Here is an 18,083-nt window from a genome sequence, read left to right as displayed (position 1 = left end):
GTCCTCACTGATAGCAGTGTAGGTAGGCTGCTCAACAGCTGCACTTCTTAACTTCTTTCCCTCAGGCTATCAGAGATCTGAACAACATCCACTCACCAACAACATGCACATACACATAGATATACACAGTATATTTTGGGACAAATCTTTTTGCACAACCTTCTTGCACAAATTGTATTTATTTTGTATTGTACCAAGCTCAGAATTCTTACAGCTACTGACTGTTATTCATAGTTCACCACATAGGCCAGTGGTTCTCAACCTTTTCAGACCGTGACCCCCCCCCCCCCCTCTCTCCAAATAAATTTGAACTGGGACCCCCCAAGCACAATCCAAGCCCTGACAAGCACTTGGAATTGTAGGAGTTGAGACATTACATTTAGCCGATCTAGATCAGCTATTTTCAGCTATTTTCATTCTAAGGTATTATTTGACAATTTGGCAATTTTTTTAATAGTATAGTTTGTTGTTTTTCTATTTGAGGTATTAAAATAGGGTCTTAAAAGTCATTAAATTGTGTATTGTGTACTATTTTATTTCCCATATTGACTTTGAAGGAAACAACAAACCAAGATGTGTTCTACAACATATTTTTATTCCTTACTCCTTTTTATTCCTTTAGGAAAACATCACTGAGTTCCCTTGGGCCTTTCTGTTACCTGCAGATAAATTGGAAAGGGTAAAATTCAGACAACTGATAAGTAGTGGAACAAATTGGAAATGAGCAGGTTTAAAACATTATTCAGACAGCTGTAGTACCCTTTTATATAATTCAATCCATTAATGATTAATCAGCAAAACAAATTGATAAATCATTCAGTCAATATTCCAACCATAGACTACAATCACAGTTGGCCTCATAGTAAAATAATCGATCAATCAGTCAGTCGGTTTGGCCTCAGTCGACAAAGACTTTGTTAGTTGATTAGTAGTTTTTTATAGTTTTCTTTTCTTCAAATGCTGAATGAATTATTTCTTGAAAATGATGAGCACATCTCTTGTAAACATAGATACAGTATAGGCCAGTAGCCGTTTGGAAATTAGAATGAATGTTTAGTTCTCAACTTCACAGACTTGAAAAGGCTGGTTTCTGCATATTTACATGCAGCAAGCACTATTTTACATATTGTCGATTAAATCAACTAATCTAATTAGTTGACAAATTTCTATGCTTATTTGTAAAGTTGATTAAGAATTTATTTAATCGAGGACAGCCCTAAATCACTGCAATATAGCGATTAAGGCTTACGTCGAAGATCCAGTCCATGAAATAGGAGACTCTGGTGAAGACGGTAGGTTTGGACACCTGGTTACACATTCCAGATGGACCATAGCTGACCACACCATGCACTCTCCAGACATTGTCAGTCTTGCAGCTCAGGGGTCCACCAGAGTCACCCTGAGAAAGAAAACAGAGTCGTGGTCAACCCCCGATTCATTGTCTCATAGAAACGAGTCAAAACTGTAACCAGTGGTTAATAAAGAGAAGCCTGGGCTCATATCAGCAGGGGTTGTTTGGTTACTCTGGGAGGTATATGGGGACAGTAGTGTTACTTTAGGCATGGCAACCCTGGTTCAGAGTCCATTGTTTGTGTTAGATATGGTAACCCTGTGTCTGTTTTGGTGGGTGAGGAGGGAGCATGCCAAAGAACATTGTGATCAAGAAACTTTGGCTGTCATCATTGTAGACCCTATTAATCCCGCAGTGGAAATTCAGTTTCAGCCTCACCCAGCTGATGGCTGTTCAGGTGGCTATGATGAGCGCTCGGGGGGTGGGGGGGGGGACAGTTAGGTGTTACATGTCTTGCTCAGGGACACTTTGACATGTGGGCCGGGAGGCGAATCGGTGACCTGAGCCAGACAGACAGCCTCTCAACCCACTAAGCTACTCTCTTCATCCTTTTACACTGAGCTACAGTATTAAGCATATCTTGAACAATGTCTACACGTGAGCAATGGGCTAAGATGCTAAAGTGTACTTTGTGTGCTAATGTTGCCGAGCTCTGATTAGCCTGTGATTGACCATAAACGATGGTCTGTTACAGGGGACATACAATACATGCAGACCAACACTGGTCTAGAAGATGCTTTAAAATCTTAAAGCTGAAGCTGGGAGAGATTCAGTGCTGGTGGAGAGTTGTGCTCCAGTACCTGGCAGCCTGAGGTGATTCCATCCCCTCCAGCACACACCATGGACTTCAGGGCAATGCTTCCCCACCACTCATGCTGTGAGCAAATGGAGTGCTCTACCACATTCAGTGGAGCCACTTGCAGCTTGTCTGGTGCACCGCTTTCAGCTAAAAAATATAGACGCAAAATATATATTCAAATGCAACATTTAGTTTAGATTATTTCTCCTGCCCAATTTGTGTCTTTGATCAAGACGCTGAACCACTGCTCCTAATAGTTAGAAGGGTTAAATGCAGAATACATACCTGTACTGCCGAGAAGCCCCCAGCCAGTGATGTAACATGTGAACTTGTGGGGCAGCATTGCTCCAGCATGAGGTATGTTGGCAATTGCCACAAAGCCGTTGTCATATACACCGTTGGCCAGTTTCAGCAGAGCAATATCATTTCTATAAGGAAAATATAGAATAACTAGAGGTTCGGGTTTGTTTATGGTTATGTCTGAGTCAAAGTGATATGCCTATATATGGGCGTCTGGGGTTTGTTTATGGTTATGTCTGAGTCAGAGTGACGTGGCCGTGGTTCTGCCTATATATGGGCATATGGGGTTTGTTTATGGTTATATCTGAGTCAGGGTGACGTGGACACACATCATCTTCCTGACCAACAAACAACTTTAGTCTTTTAAAAACATTTGCAATTGCACTGTGAGTTGGACTGTGTGGAAAACAACAGGGCAGGCTTGGTAACGATTCAATGTTTAAGTTCTGATTGGTAGTTTACCTACAGTTATCAATATTCTAGGGTTAAATAGGTGATAAGTTAGGAAGGTGGAGTAGTTTGATCATTTTTACCCGTTGCCAAGGTCACCTGTCCAGCCCGGATGGATAATAACTTTTCCCACGTCGATGATCTGCTCAGTGCCGCCATCTTCATAGAGGTCATGCTCTCCAAGCACCACACGGTACACACTGGCATCCGGCCTGTCAAGAACACAAGGATATAAAACGCACTATGATTACATCAACTAACTAGACAATTTCAGATTAGGATGAAATATATGATACAAGTTGGGTTATAGGCTTTTGAATGAAAGTATTCATACTTTGAATGTATAATGGAACAGAACAGCGAGAGTCCTACCCGACACAGTGGGCTGCCGTCATGACGTGAAAGGCATCAATAAGGGTGCCTCCGCAGATGTGGTACCAGTAACCATCGTCGTATATGTTTTCTTGGAGAGAAACCTGAGGATAAAATATCAACCAACCATTTGGAGACGGATAGCACTCATTATATTACAGTATGTTTATTATTTTAGCCAAGGCGGCAATAAAACTGAAAAGTCATAATGATTCATATGGCCCAGTCCCGCAGTATTAATGTGATCATTAGTCTGGGACAGAATTCATGGCAACGGCCCTGAGCCTAGTAAGGCTAATAGATTAATGTGTAGCAAAACAGCAAAAACACAAAGCACAACCAATTATTAATTGTTTGAAAATGCTATGCAAAGCGATGTGAAGATATTACAGGGCCAGCAATCACAAAAATACTGATAGATTTCACCACAGTTACATTGGTTAGTAAGAACATTATAAGCACTGCATTCAATTCAAATACATGAAATGGTACAGCACACGTGAAATCACAAACCGGTGTTCTTTTAGGAAGAATCTCAAGCAAATCATTAGTGAAATGTGAGTATATTTTACCTGGTATTTCCAGGAATGGGGTTGAGCCTCGGTGCCTCCTACCACCTTGTCATTGTGCACATTATGGTTGAAGGGTGATTCAGCACAAATCAATCCTTATGCACACAGTTAAAACCACAAGAGCAGTTAGAACACAGTGAAGACATGCAATGACAATACTAAAATATAACTGCAAGAATTAATAATTATAATAAATCATTGTGCCTCTTCTGTAAGACTTACCAATGCAACACAAGAGAGTCGTGAGTCGTATCATCTTGGACTGGTCAAGTGACCAGATGCAGTTGGTTGTTATTTATATATAATCTTTAGATGACGCAACTATCTGGTTACATGCCAGTGTCAATGGCCAATACTACTGGGCATATCAGTAGACAAAAAAAAGAATAGTTTAATGCAACAGGCAGTGGTGGACAGTAACAAAGAAGTACTTAAGTACTACTTAAGTGCATTTTCTAAGTATCTGTACTTTAGGCTCCTTGAGTAAACTAAAGTCTAAAGTCACAAAAAAACTGCTATGGAAAATAATCTTGAATGTCCTCACTGATAGTGCGGACTGCTCAACAGCTGTACTTCTTAACTTCTTTCCCATAGGCTATCAGAGATCTGAATAACATCCACTCTGCCACCAGAGGATGCATTAATGATTAAACCAACCATCGACCGACCATTGATGCAAAATTTATAGAATACATCTATTATAGTCTTGGTCCAAGGCTAGGCCGGCCCTGGTTTAGGCAAGTCGGATGCAAGACTTTTTTAAATGTCACTTTAAAGGAAATTTAAGACCAACTTATCAATAACAAAGAAAGTACTCAATGACACCAGTTACTCAATTGTGTCCATATATTGGTAGCACTTTACAATAATGACCCGTTATAAAGCATTTATAAACGTTTATAAGCAGTTTGTAGACTATTAACAAATCATTAACAACCTGTTTGTTGACATTTGTAAATGATTACTAAAACCTTTATAACTATGGTTACAAATCATCTATAAAGTATTAGTAAGTAGTGAACTATTCATGAATAAGCCATTTATATACATCTGTAAATGATTATTAAATCATTTGTAACGACCCATTCTAAAGCATTTATAAACGTTTATAAGCAGTTTGAAGACTATTAACAAATCATTAACAACCTGTTTATTGACATTCGTAAATGATTACTAAAACCTTTATAACTATGGTTACAAATCATCTATAAAGGTATTAGTAAGTAGCAAAACTTTTCATGAATAAGCCATGTATAATACATCTGTAAATGATTATTAAATCATTTGTAACTGATGTTACACAATATATACAAGCTATTGGTAGCTTGTTCATGTTTAACATATGCTTTGTAAAACATTCCTAAAGTATCTATAAATCCTTAGTACATGTTATTATGTGCCCTATAGTAAAGTGAAGACAGTTCATCATTTACAACTGTCTGTTAATGTGTTTGTTCATGTTTAACATAAATATGCTTTGTAAAACATTCCTAAAGTATCTGTAAATCCTTAGTACATGTTATTATGTGCCCTACAGTAAAGTGAAGACAGTTAATCATTTATGACTGTCTGTTAATGTGGACTTTCTCCTTACCTGTTGCAAACTACCTGGCTTTCATGAATGCAGACACCAAACAATTACTAGAATTATCTTTCATGTTAAGCAAATGATGCGTAAGACATTCGTAAAGAGTATGTAAACCATTTGCAGACGTTATCATAGGCCTGAGCCTAGTTGCTTCTTTTGGGCTTGTTTTCATAGACCTGTCCGCTTGTTTCTTTTGCAAAATCTGGCAACACACTGACTACCTGCATTACACCTGCAGTAGCCTACTAGGGAGGAAGTGAACAGTGATGCAGTTGCAGACTGGACAGAAATATGTCTAATTCATGTTTTATGTGTTTTAACTGTCTTGTTGCAGGTGATCAAGGTAAAATAAAATGGCTAATCTTACACACATGAAGTAGCATTATGACCAGGGGGTATTTTGATGGTGGCTGTTTGTATCCACAATGTTTGTTTTGATGTGTAGGCTAGTAATGTCCTCCATGCTTAGCAGTTTAGCTTAGCAGCTAAAGCTAACTTGCACTGGGAGGTGGTGACTGCAGAGGCTCCAAGCTGCTACTCTGTGATTCTGTTCTGTTGATTCTGTGAATTTCTTTGTTTAAATGTCAGTGTGTGTGCTGTGGCCAAGAGTTGCTACATTTTATATCTTAATAATTTGTTTTATACTTTTATACTCTATAACGTTACTTCTGCCACTTTTTGATGTCACATGTTTTACTAATCATTGTTAAACATGAAATAATAATGCATAGTCTTCACTTTACAACAAGGCCCATGATAACGTTTGCAAATGGTCAACATACTCTTTACGAATGTCTTACGAATCATATATTAAACATGAAAGATCATTCTAGTAATTGTATGGTGTCTGCATTCATGAAAGCCAGGTAGTTTGCAACAGGTAAGGAGAAAGTCACATTAACAGACAGTTGTAAATGATGAACTGTCTTCACTTTACTATAGGGCACATAATAACATGTACTAAGGATTTATAGATATTTTATGAATGTTTTACAAAGCATATGTTAAACATGAACAAACACATTAACAGACAGTTGTAAATGATGAACTGTCTTCACTTTACTATAGGGCACATAATAACATGTACTAAGGATTTATAGATACTTTAGGAATGTTTTACAAAGCATATGTTAAACATGAAAAAACACATTAACAGACAGTTGTAAATGATGAACTGTCTTCACTTTACTATAGGGCACATAATAACATGTACTAAGGATTTATAGATACTTTAGGAATGTTTAACAAAGCATATGTTAAACATGAACAAGCTACCAATAGCTTGTATATATTATGTAACATCAGTTACAAATGATTTAATAATCATTTACAGATGTATTATACATGGCTTATTCATGAATAGTTGTACTACTTACTAATACCTTTATAGATGATTTGTAACCGTAGTTATAAAGGTTTTAGTAATCACTTACGAATGTCAATAAACAGGTCGTTAATGATTTGTTAATAGTCTACAAACTGCTTATAAACGTTTATAAATGCTTTAGACTGGGTCGTTACAAATGATTTAATAATCATTTACAGATGTATATAAATGGCTTATTCATGAATAGTTCACTACTTACTAATACTTTATAAATGATTTGTAACCATAGTTATAAAGGTTTTAGTAATCATTTACAAATGTCAACAAACATGTTGTTAATGATTTGTTAATAGTCTACAAACTACTTGTAAACGTTTATAAATGCTTTATAACGGGTCATTATTGTAAAGTGCTACCCATATATTTAATTGAGTTCACCATAAGGGTTGAAAACAATACAAACTAGAAAAAGTGCTCCTCGGAGCACAGGTCTCCGCCAGGTCAGGTACGTTATTGTGGCCTCCTGGTGGCGCTATAATAGGCCCATGTGAAAAGGGTGCCATTTATTCTTAGGCCTTTCATGGCAATCAAGACACTGCATTCATGATTTGAGGCATTTTGTTCCAAAAATGAGTTTTGCTAAATTAGACCTGCTGGTGGCGCTATAACAGGCCAATGTGAAAAGGGTGGCATTTCTTCCTCTGCCTAGTGGGAATGTGCGTGTGAAATTCATGGAAATTGCAAGCTGCGTTCATGATTTGAGGTATTTTGCAACACAGTCTCACTCCCAAGAAGGCACATATTGCCTTTTGGTCAGAACCCCAGGAAGGCGGACAAAACGGACCTATCCTGCAAACTTTGGAAGCCAATTAGGATTGAATATGGGAAATTGGAGAGATCCGGGTTGATCACATGACTATAGAGATACTGTGTACCAATTTGCATGACATTTGGATAAAATGTAGGAGTAATGTAAAAAAAATTTTTTTGCACAAATCAGCCTCCTGGTGGCGCTATAACTGGCCCATGTGAAAAATTTGGGGCAGAGGTTCTGAATTGGCATCCAGGGAGTGAGTGTGCACAGTTTCGCAGCGAGCGGGGCAACGGTGCCGGAGATTAGCTGGTAACGCACGGACAGGACACATGTTTGAAAGTGAAATTTAGGTAAAGAGAAGTCCTACACGCTTCAGCCAGCGGAAGGTAGAATGGCTTGTCAGTGCTCAACAAGGACAACTTGCGTCAGAGAAAATAATAATACCTAGGCACTGAGAAGAGACTACCCAAATAAAATATACTGGAGCACTCGACTGGTTTGCACGTTTTTCATTGTTCTGCCGGGTTGACTGGCGTTTCGACTTGCGTCTTCCTCAGAGTCAAAACCGAAGGGAAATATCCCTTTACGACACATGGGAGGAGGAGGCTAAAATAGATGATGAAATAGTGAAAATAAAGTTCAAAAAAATTATTAAGAGGATGGAGGGTTGGGTCTGTACTGTACAAAGCTTATATAGTACAAATACCTACTGTATAGAGCCTATATACAACAAGCATACAAATATAATAATAATAATGGCTTACGAGCCTCTAAATAAAGAGATATTGATTATTCTGCCTGTGAACTGAAGATGTTCACCGGAAACACTCAGCAGAATGTCATAATAATGAATGAGGAACTGACTTCAACCAAAAACTCAGTTTCTTCACTCAACCTCTGCCTGGTTTCCGGTCAGCCTCACTGACACACACGGATAGAGAGACAGCTCAACGAGACATTGACAGAGACAGACAGAGAAACAGTTCAGAGAGACAGATCAGATACAGACAGACAGACAGACACCAAAATAGATAAGGTTCAGATCAGAATGTCTGGGATCAAAGGGATTCAACTGGTTTTGATTCTGCTGCTTGGAGTTGACAACTCTCTGCTGGACCGAGTCACCCTGTACAAGAAATCTGGAGACACTGTCAGTCTACCATCTAACGTGTTACCTGGATATACTGGCTGTGGGTCAACTACGTGGCTTTATGCCGGAAAAGATAACACAGCTGTTGCTGTGGCTGAGCATGGTATGATTAAAAGTGATCTAACCCCATCTAAAGCAAGCAGAATGAGTTTGGAGTCTAACTGCTCTCTGACTGTTAAAGATGTCACAGCTGAAGAGGCTGGTATTTATAACTGTCTACAATGGATAAATGGAAGAAAAACTGGAGTCGATAAACAAACCTCTCTGTTTGTACTGAACATCACCAGAGGAGACAATGGGACAGAACAGACACTGACATGTTCTCTGTTTGGTATCGACATGGAGTGTGAGCGTCACACTCTGTTTTGGATGAATAAGGACGGTACCCTGATAACAGACTCTCAGAGCCGTGGATGTTCTATCACTCTGACCAGCAGCCAACACGACCTGAACAACAAGTTCACATGTCAGGTGGCTTCGGATGGAGACGTGAAGATAAACATCGACTTCCCAGGAGACGTGAAGACAACGACACAAATAACCGAGCCTCCACCTGATGCTACGACCGGGCCTCCACCTGATGCTACAACCTCCTCCTCCTCCTCCTCCCTCCAGACAGCCTGCTCTGATCATCTCTACGTGGTAGTGACAGTGGTTCGAGTGGTAGGGACGGTGGCCATCTTCCTCATGCTCCTCTCTGTGATTCTCATCAGCAGACGAACTGCCACCGAGACCCCAACCATCCATCCCAACGCTGTGATAGACAACTGAAGCAGCGGATCCCAGCCTGTTTTCCCTCTACACCATGTTAAGTGGTCAGATGGGTGGGCCGTGTGCATTTTCAGATCATGTTTATTTTAACGATCGATTGTGTTCCGGATAGCTTGTAGATCGGTTATTTTTGGCAAGTGACACCCTCATGGGAACGAGCATTAAAGGAGTAGTTCACTCAAAAAATGACTTATTTTTTATCAGTTGCACACCCTATGAAGCCTTGCATTCATGGAGTTTTTTTTAGTTTTCGTCAAATTCCTAAGACAATAATTTGATGATCGGCAGACAGTGGTGGAAAAAGTACTCAAATGTTTTACTTAAGTAAAAGTATCAATACTGCAATATAGAAATACTTTGTTGTTACAAGTAAAAGTCCGGAATTCAAAATGTAGTTGAGTAAAAGTACAAAAGTATTGTTATCAAAATGGACTTCAAGTACCAAAAATAAAAGTACTCATTATGCAGAATGTCCCATTTCAAGTTTTCAAGTGTATAAACATCTTTTGAAAATAGCAGATCTACAAGCTCACAATGCGTTGTGGCAGAAATGTACAGTATATGTGGCTGAAGTGCACGTGGTTAATGTATGTTTTGTAATAATCATCAAAATCTATAAAGTAACTAAAGTATTCAAATAAATGTAGTGGTGTAAAAGTACAATATTTGGATCCGAGATGTAGTGGAGTAGAAGTAAAAGTATTGGAATTTGAAAATACTCAACTACAAATACCTCAAAATTGTAAAAAAAAGTACAGTACTACTACTACAGTAGTAGTTCTACTAAATGTACTAGTTACAGTACTTTACACCACTGCCGGCGGAGTCCTTGTTTGAAAGCACTATCATTGTGTAGTGTTATGTTATTCATGTTGATGTGTATGTGTACTTAAATCCTCTACACCAAACCGCTTTGCCGAAAATAGCAGATCTACAAGCTCACAGCGCCTCGCAGTGCGAGGCGCTGTGAGCTTGTAGATCTGCTATTTTCGGTTACCCTCAGAGTAGAGATGCTATAGGGTTCAAGTGGTTCATGTAAAAAAAGAAAGCAAAAAGGTTCCTATCACACAAATATTTGGCAGCCCCCTTGTAGTAACTCTGAGGACCCCCTAGGGGTCCCGGACCCCTTGTTGAAGACCCCTGATTTCCATTATTCATGTAATCAAACATATTTTAATCTTTACTGCGTATTATTCATGTAAACAAACATATTTTAATCTTTACTGCGTATTATTCATGTAAACAAACATATTTTAATCTTTACTGCGTATTATTCATGTAAACAAACATATTTTAATCTTTACTGTGTATTATTCATGTAAACACTAGATATTGTATTCTTTGCTAACATGATGTCTTGATGAGTCTTCATGATTTATTATGATGGATTAGTATGTATATGTTAATTAATCATACAATTTGTTATCTTGCTATTTCATGTAAAGCAATAAAAAAAAACTGTTATCATTATTATGTAATAATAATACTAATAATAATAATAACAATATGCATTTAAAATAATTGCAAAATAACATATGTTTTAACATTAATTTTCAGTAAATGTGTAGAAAATGGTGACTTTTCAATTAATTGGAATAAAAACTTAATTAGAAAATATCATCTAGTTGTCATATAGTCTATTTCCAGATATTTAATTGTCTTGGGTGGGTGGTCCTGTATTTAAATGTAGAGTGTTGATTATATGGTTCAAATCATATTGTAAATGACCACATACCTGTTGAGGGACAAATAATATGAATATGCACAGGACAATACTAGAGCACATGAAGCAGTGAAAACAAATACAGGAAAAAATATATACTATTTAAATTGTCTTTTCACGTTATTTTATTGCTTTATTTACAGAGAATACAATACATGAGTCAGAGCAGGTTACTCATGTTAACACCTCTATCTACGTCTCTCACATCACTGTCGACGTATTAGTTCCTGTTCTGGTTCATTATAGATGGAAACAGTTGCGAAACGTTGCATCGCAATGCATTATGAGCTTGTACATCTGCTATTTTCAGAGTCGTTAATGTTCAAAATGGCAGCATGCAATTGGTTTAAGATAATCCTTGGCGCAAAAACCGTGTGTGTGTGTGTGTGTGTGTGTGTGTGTGTGTGTGTGTGTGTGTGTGTGTGTGTGTGTGTGTGTGTGTGTGTGTGTGTGTGTGTGTGTGTGTGTGTGTGTGTGTGTGTGTGTGTGTGTGTGTGTGTGTGTGTGTGTGTGTGTGTGTGTGTAAATTATTGTCCAATTTTCAGTACTTTTACTCCACTACAATTATTTCAAAACTTAGTTAATTTGTAGATTTGGATTATTATTACAAAACATACATTAACTACTTCAGCCCTATATACATTTCAGCCATTTGAAAATAGCCGATCTACAAGCTCACACAATGCGTCGCCTTGTCAGCGTGTTTTTTTCCCCAAAATATTTGTATCCATTTTACCCATTTGAAAACTTGTGAAATGGGTTCTGCATAATGAGTACTTTCTACTTTTGGTACTTTAAGTACATATAGATACCAATACTTGATACTTTTACTCAAGTAAATTTTGAATGCCGGACTTTTACTTGTAACAGAGTATTTCTACATTACAGTATTGATACTTTTACTTAAGTAAAGCATTATTTTTCCACCACTGCCATTCACATGAAAACATTGTTTGCATCACATGCTCCAACACCAATTAGAAAGTAAGAGAAAAATAAATATTAAAAAAACATACATATACTTATATATACTTTAGGATGTGAAATAGATTAAAGACTACAAGGGTACATAATGCTATTAACACTAGTTTATCAAATGTAATATAAGAGACATAATACAAATATTCATAATAATGACAACATCCAAAACTAGTGGATGAAATAACAAATAAAATATCATCCACTCTCTATAATACAAACATTAGATATATACACACATATAAGTTATAAGGTAGGGACCTCCTTAGCTGACAGATAGATGAAGCAGGGACCCCCACTACAATGTGTATTTTCACACATTTAACCACATTAAACTTGACCTTCGGCCCTGTACTTGGTTTGCTCTTTTCCCCCTCTCTACAGCAAACTTCTTTGCCGGAAATAGATCTGCAAGCTCACAACGTGTCGTAGTGTGACTTGTTGTGAGCTTGTAGATCTGCTGTTTTTGGCAAAAGTCCCCACCAGAATAGGGATGCTAGCTACTGTAGGTTCAAGTGGTTAATGTAAAAACAAGTTCCTATCACACAAAGATTTGGTGGCCCCCCTCTAACTCTGAGGGCCCCTTAGGGGTCCCGGACCGCCTGTTGAAGACCCCTGGTATAGACAGTAGATCTATAAACAGACCATAATAGAAGCGTTTTGCAAGGATCTCCTAAAGGAGATTAAAGGAGCACTTCACCCATTTTCAACCTTATCATATAATTGGTCCTCACTAATGGTCACTATAAGATTACATCATTTCTGTCTGCTCACTCTGTGTCTCATTGGTGGACTGTGGACAGTTCAGAAACCTGCCTACCAGTGACATCATCGATGGAGAATCCAAGCTAATAGAAACTACAGCCTTTATCTTCCTGTAAAGTTAGCATAATGCAATAGAAGCCACTGTTCTCACATTAATAAAACATTATAATACCAATGTAACAACTGTCCACAGTCTATGAGACACAGAGTGAGCAGACAGAAATGGTGTCATCTTATAATGAGCATTATTGAGGACCGATTATATGAAGATAAGGTTGAAAATGGCTGAAGTGTTCCTTTAAAGGAGATCTATTTTTTTGTACAACCTTCGGTGGTTTTGTTGACCTTGGCATTGAGGTCATTTTAAGCGGTAGTTCTCAAACCTTTTCATGTCTAGGACCCCCAGATAAATATATTTGGCCATGGACCCTGATCTGAAAATATATACTTTTTTGAAAATAGCAAATCTACAAGCTCACAACGCGTTGTGAGCTTGTAGATCTGCTATTTTCAAATAGCCAATAGGGTTTAAAGTGGTTAAACTGATGTTGATGCTATATTAACACACTTTGCCGGGGACCCTCTGGAACCCCCCTCAAGGACCCCTGGGGGTCCCCGGACCCCACTTTGAGAACCACTAGTTTTGAGAACGAGTTTTGACGGTAGCGTAGGTCACCTCATCTTCATCATTTTCATCAGCGTGTGTCTTGGCTCCTCCCCCCACCGCAGCCCTCGTCTGATTGGTGTGGACGACAGCCGCGTAGGTCAGACCGTCATCAGGGTCGTTCTGATTGGCCGATGGACCGGGTTGGCTCGCTGCTGCTGCTGTGCTGTGATTGGTTGAGGTCAGGGGAACGACGTCTTGGGTGGGCGTGTTCTTCCTCTTGACCACAAAGCAGATGGCCAGCGCTGTTGCCATGACTACTAGGACCACACCCACCACAACGATAAACATGGTGAGTGTTGCTGTGGAGAGGAGGGTCATTTGTTACACTTGGTCACTAAACTGAATTAAATGAACTACTTTTCTTTGTACAAACAACGTTGTGTTGTCTACACATCTATAAACAGGCTTTATGCACAGCTGCCGTATTATAAAATAAATTGGGCCTCTTCCTTACTTTGTTCACAGGTGTTAACAATTATACTAATGGACGCTCTGTTCCATACTGGTCAAACAGAGTCAGGGTGCTGATATTGTTGCATGTTGGCTCACTGGAAACACTCTGCTACACCAGTGGGTCTCAAAGTGTGATCCAGGTGGTTCCTTGTGGTCTGTAACTCTGAAAGTGTACAAATCGAACCAAATGGACCCTTACAGGTGTGTAACTCTGAGAATACAAATGGAACCAAATGGACCTTTACGGGTGTGTAGCTCTGAAAGTGTACACATGGAACCAAATGGACCCTTAGGCTATGGGTCCATTTGGTTCCATTTGTACACTCTCAGAGTTATGGGGTTCCTTGAAATTAAAAAGTTTGAGAACCACTGTGCTACACTAAATGGAACAGAGCCTTCATTAGTATCATTGGTAACACCTGTGAAGGAAGTAAGGAAGGGGCCCGATTTCTTTCCAATATGGCTGCTGTTGCATAGAGCCTTTTACGCAAACCTCCTGTATCTCGAGAACCGTTCGAGGGAGGGTGGTGGCCGGCATGAATTCAGTCAGATTAGGGTACTCTGACATCGGGTACAATGACGGGTACAACAGGTATTGTATTTATAACAGAGGTGCATGTGATCCCACTGGGCATCGATACCAACATTGTCGGCCTATTAGTCTAATGTGTGTGTGTGTGTGTGTGTGTCCTGGGCATGACGTTAAACTGCCCCGTTGTAACTACCACCGTTAATGTAATAGGCGTGCAATCACGTGAGCAGCTACCGCGAAGAGAGGCGGTGTAACTAACTACCACCCGGCAGTGGATAAAGACCCGGCGGCCTTCTGGTAGTGTGTCTGCTAGCTGAGGAACAACAATGGGTGGACGTTCGGGCTCATGGGAGCAGCTACGGAGAGCGCTTTGACACCGGGCGGCGGTGCGGGAGTGGACTGGGAACTATGTTTCCTCTGGTGGTCCAGCCTGGGATATGCCCGCGGACTGGTTGTTAGAGCGGGTTTCGACAACTTGGGATGCCCAGAAACGAGGCAGGAGGGCTGGCAGAGTGTTTTGCTGTCTCTGCTATGATTGTCAGCCGCCCTGCGGATCGAGACACTGCTGCTGGTGCCCATGGAGGGCTGGGTCACATGACATGCTTGTTGTATCATGAGGACATATAGTATGCCTTGACTTTGTGGATGTAACCTTGCTGCACCGTAATATTTGTGTCCTTGTATACATTTCTTTTTGTGTGGACATAAATAAATGATTAAAATGTGTTTGCGTGTGTGCGTGCGTGCGTGCGTGCGTGCGTGCGTGCGTGTGTGTGTGTGTGTGTGTGTGTGTGTGTGTGTGTGTGTGTGTGTGTGTGCGTGCGCACGTGCGTGCATCAGTGTTAATTATGCCAGCAAATTTTAGTTTCAGGCATAGTCTTTAGAATAAAATCCAATTTAGTTTTAGTCGTAGGCTATTTTAGTCTACTGAAATGTTACATTTGTAGTCTTAGTTGACTAAATAGTAGTAGTGTAGTGTGGTTATATAGGCAAGCACACTAATTATGGATCGCTTAAAAAAATATATGTTTTAAATCAAATCTATATAAAAAGTCTCGAGACATCACATTGGCCCATACGCCTGTATGGGGTCAGTTGTAATTTAACCTCTTAAACCTCACCACCCGTCTTCTGCGAAAGCTTTCCCCACAATAACATAAAACAGAAAAGACACTAGAATAACCTCAACCGTGTGGGGTTTAAGTGGTTAATATGTAAGCTCAGTTGTAACATGGAGTTAGTAAACTCCCCTCCCCCTACCTGGTGGTTGTTGGGTGGTGGAGGCAGTTGTAGCATCAGATGGAGGCTTGGTTGTTTGTGTCGGTGGTTGTTTGGTGGTGGAGGCAGACGCAGGATCAGATGGAGGCTTGGTTGTTTGTGTCGGTGGTTGTTTGGTGGTGGAGGCAGTCGTAGGATCAGGTGGAGGCTTGGTTGGTTTTGTCTGTGTCTTCACGGCTCCTGGGAAAACGATGTTTATCTTCACGTCTCCATCCCGAGCCACCTGACATGTGAACTTGTTGTTCAGGTCGTGTTGGCTGCTGATCAGAATGATAGAACATCCGATTCCACGTCTATGAGAGTCTGTTATCAGGGTACCGTCCTTATTCATCCAGCTCAGAGTGTGACGATCACAGTTCATGTTGTTTCCAAACAGAGAACATGTCAGTGTCTGTTCTGCCCCACTGTTTCCTCTGGTGATGTCCAGTACAAACAGCGTGATTTGTTTATCGTCTACAATTCTTCTCGGTTTTTTTTCATTGGTCCATTGTTGACAGACATAATTACCAACATCTTCAGCTGTGACATCCATAACAGTCAGAGAGCAGTTAGACTCCAAACTCATTCTGCTTGCTTTAGATTGGTGTAGTTTACCATGAATTTTACCATTCAAAACCACAGTAACAGTTGTGCGGCTTGTAGAATAAAGCCACGTAGTTGGCACACAACTATATCCAGGTAACACGTTAGATGGCAGACTGACAGTGTCTCCAGATCTCCTGTACAGGTCGACTCGGTCCTGTAGAGAGTTGTCGACTCCAAGCAGCAGAATTAAAACCAGTTGAATCCCTTTAATCCCAGACATTCTGATCTGAACTGTCTCTGTTTTGATGTATCTTTGTCTCTGTCTGTCTCTCTGAGCCGTCTCCTGTTTCTGTGTATGTCTCTATGTCTCTCTGAGCTGTCTCTTTGTCTGTCTCTCTGTGGGGTCTCACTGTCCGTGTGTCCGTGTGTGTCAGTGTGCAGGGAGGATGACTGGAAACCAGGCAGAAGTGTTGTGGTTAAAGTCAGTTCCTCATTCAGCAACATGACATTCTGCTGAGTGTTTCCTGTGAAAACCTTCAGTTCACATGCATGTTCACTGTTAATGTCTCTGTGTTTTAGAGAATTTAAGCCTCAACAGTGTGTGTTTGTTATACTGTTTAGGGTCATTAGCTCTTTGTAGTATACTGTATCTAGGCGTCAGATAGCCTAATCCTCCTTGTAATCTCTGTTATCATCACTTTGTGTGCACTATTTCAGTAACCCCCCCCCCCCCCCCCACACACACACACACACACAAATTCGCCCACGCACGCGCCCACACACGGACGGACGGACGGACGGACGGACGTCATTACAATACTCTATGCTCACTGTGAATGTTGTCATGGAATAAAATATAAGACTAGAAAAAGTGCTCCTCGGAGCACAGGTCTCCGCCAGGTCAGGTAGGCTATTGTGGCCTCCTGGTGGCGCTATAATAGGCCAACGTGAAAAGGGTGCCATTTCTTCTTAGGCCTTGCACGACAATCGGACACTGACCGCATTCATGATTTGAGGCATTTTGTTAAAAACATTTGTTTCGCTAAATTAGACCTGCTGGTGGCGCTATAACAGGCCAATGTTAAAAGGGTGGCATTTGTTCCTCAACATAGTGTGAATGTGCGTGCAAAGTTTGACCGCAATCGGACGGCGCGTTCATGATTTGCGGAATTTTGTTCAAAACAAGCCAATAATGCAAACTTTAGATGTCAATCTTAGCCAATCAGTATGGAATATGAAAAATCAAACACATCCGTCGTGATCACATGACTATAGAGATCATGTGTACCGATTTGCGTGAAATTTTGATAAAATTGGAAGGAGTAGTAATGTAATGTAGAAATACTCTGTTACAAGTAAAAGTCCGTAATTCAAAATTTACTTGAGTAAAAGTACCAACGTATTGGTATCAAAATGTACTTAAAGTACCAGAAGTAGAAAGTACTCATTATGCAGAACCCATTTCACACGTTTTCAAATGGGTAAAATGGATAAAAATATTTTGAAAATAGCAGATCTACAAGCTCACAATGCGTCACATCGGAACGACTTGTGAGCTTGTAGATCGGCTATTTTCAAATGGCTGAAATGTTAGGGCTGAAGTAGTTAATGTATGTTTGTAATAATAATCAAAATCTACAAATTAACTAGTAACTAAGTTTTGAAATA

At 39.8% G+C, this 18,083-nt stretch overlaps 2 protein-coding genes across 2 annotated transcripts in view; both read right to left on the bottom strand.

Annotated features, from left to right (window-relative positions):
* gyg1b (glycogenin 1b) overlaps window positions 1-18,083 on the bottom strand; it is a 439,315-nt gene that overhangs the window by 229,006 nt on the left and 192,226 nt on the right. The window lies entirely within an intron of this gene.
* Window positions 13,503-16,833, bottom strand: LOC308077195 (uncharacterized protein). Its single transcript, XM_080417794.1, has 2 exons — window positions 15,873-16,833; window positions 13,503-13,926 (listed from the first exon to the last, which is right to left on the bottom strand). The coding sequence occupies exons 1-2, from the start codon at window positions 16,693-16,695 to the stop codon at window positions 13,598-13,600; spliced, it is 1,152 nt and encodes a 383-aa protein (XP_080273920.1). The 5' UTR covers window positions 16,696-16,833; the 3' UTR covers window positions 13,503-13,597.

This window comes from Gymnoscopelus braueri (assembly GCF_963280865.1).
Source record: "Gymnoscopelus braueri genome assembly, chromosome: 21".
Classification (NCBI taxonomy): domain Eukaryota; kingdom Metazoa; phylum Chordata; class Actinopteri; order Myctophiformes; family Myctophidae; genus Gymnoscopelus; species Gymnoscopelus braueri.
The sequence above is the reverse complement of the archived record's forward strand: the minus strand, read 5'-3'. Positions and strand labels throughout refer to the sequence as shown.

Excerpts from the sequence above, each read along its gene's own strand:
- LOC308077195 (XM_080417794.1), bottom strand. The coding sequence starts at position 16,695 with ATGTCTGGGATTAAAGGGATTCAACTGGTTTTAATTCTGCTGCTTGGA. Across the intron at positions 13,927-15,872 it reads CACCACCCAACAACCACCAG|CAACACTCACCATGTTTATC; the intron begins GTAGGGGGAGGG and ends TCCTCTCCACAG.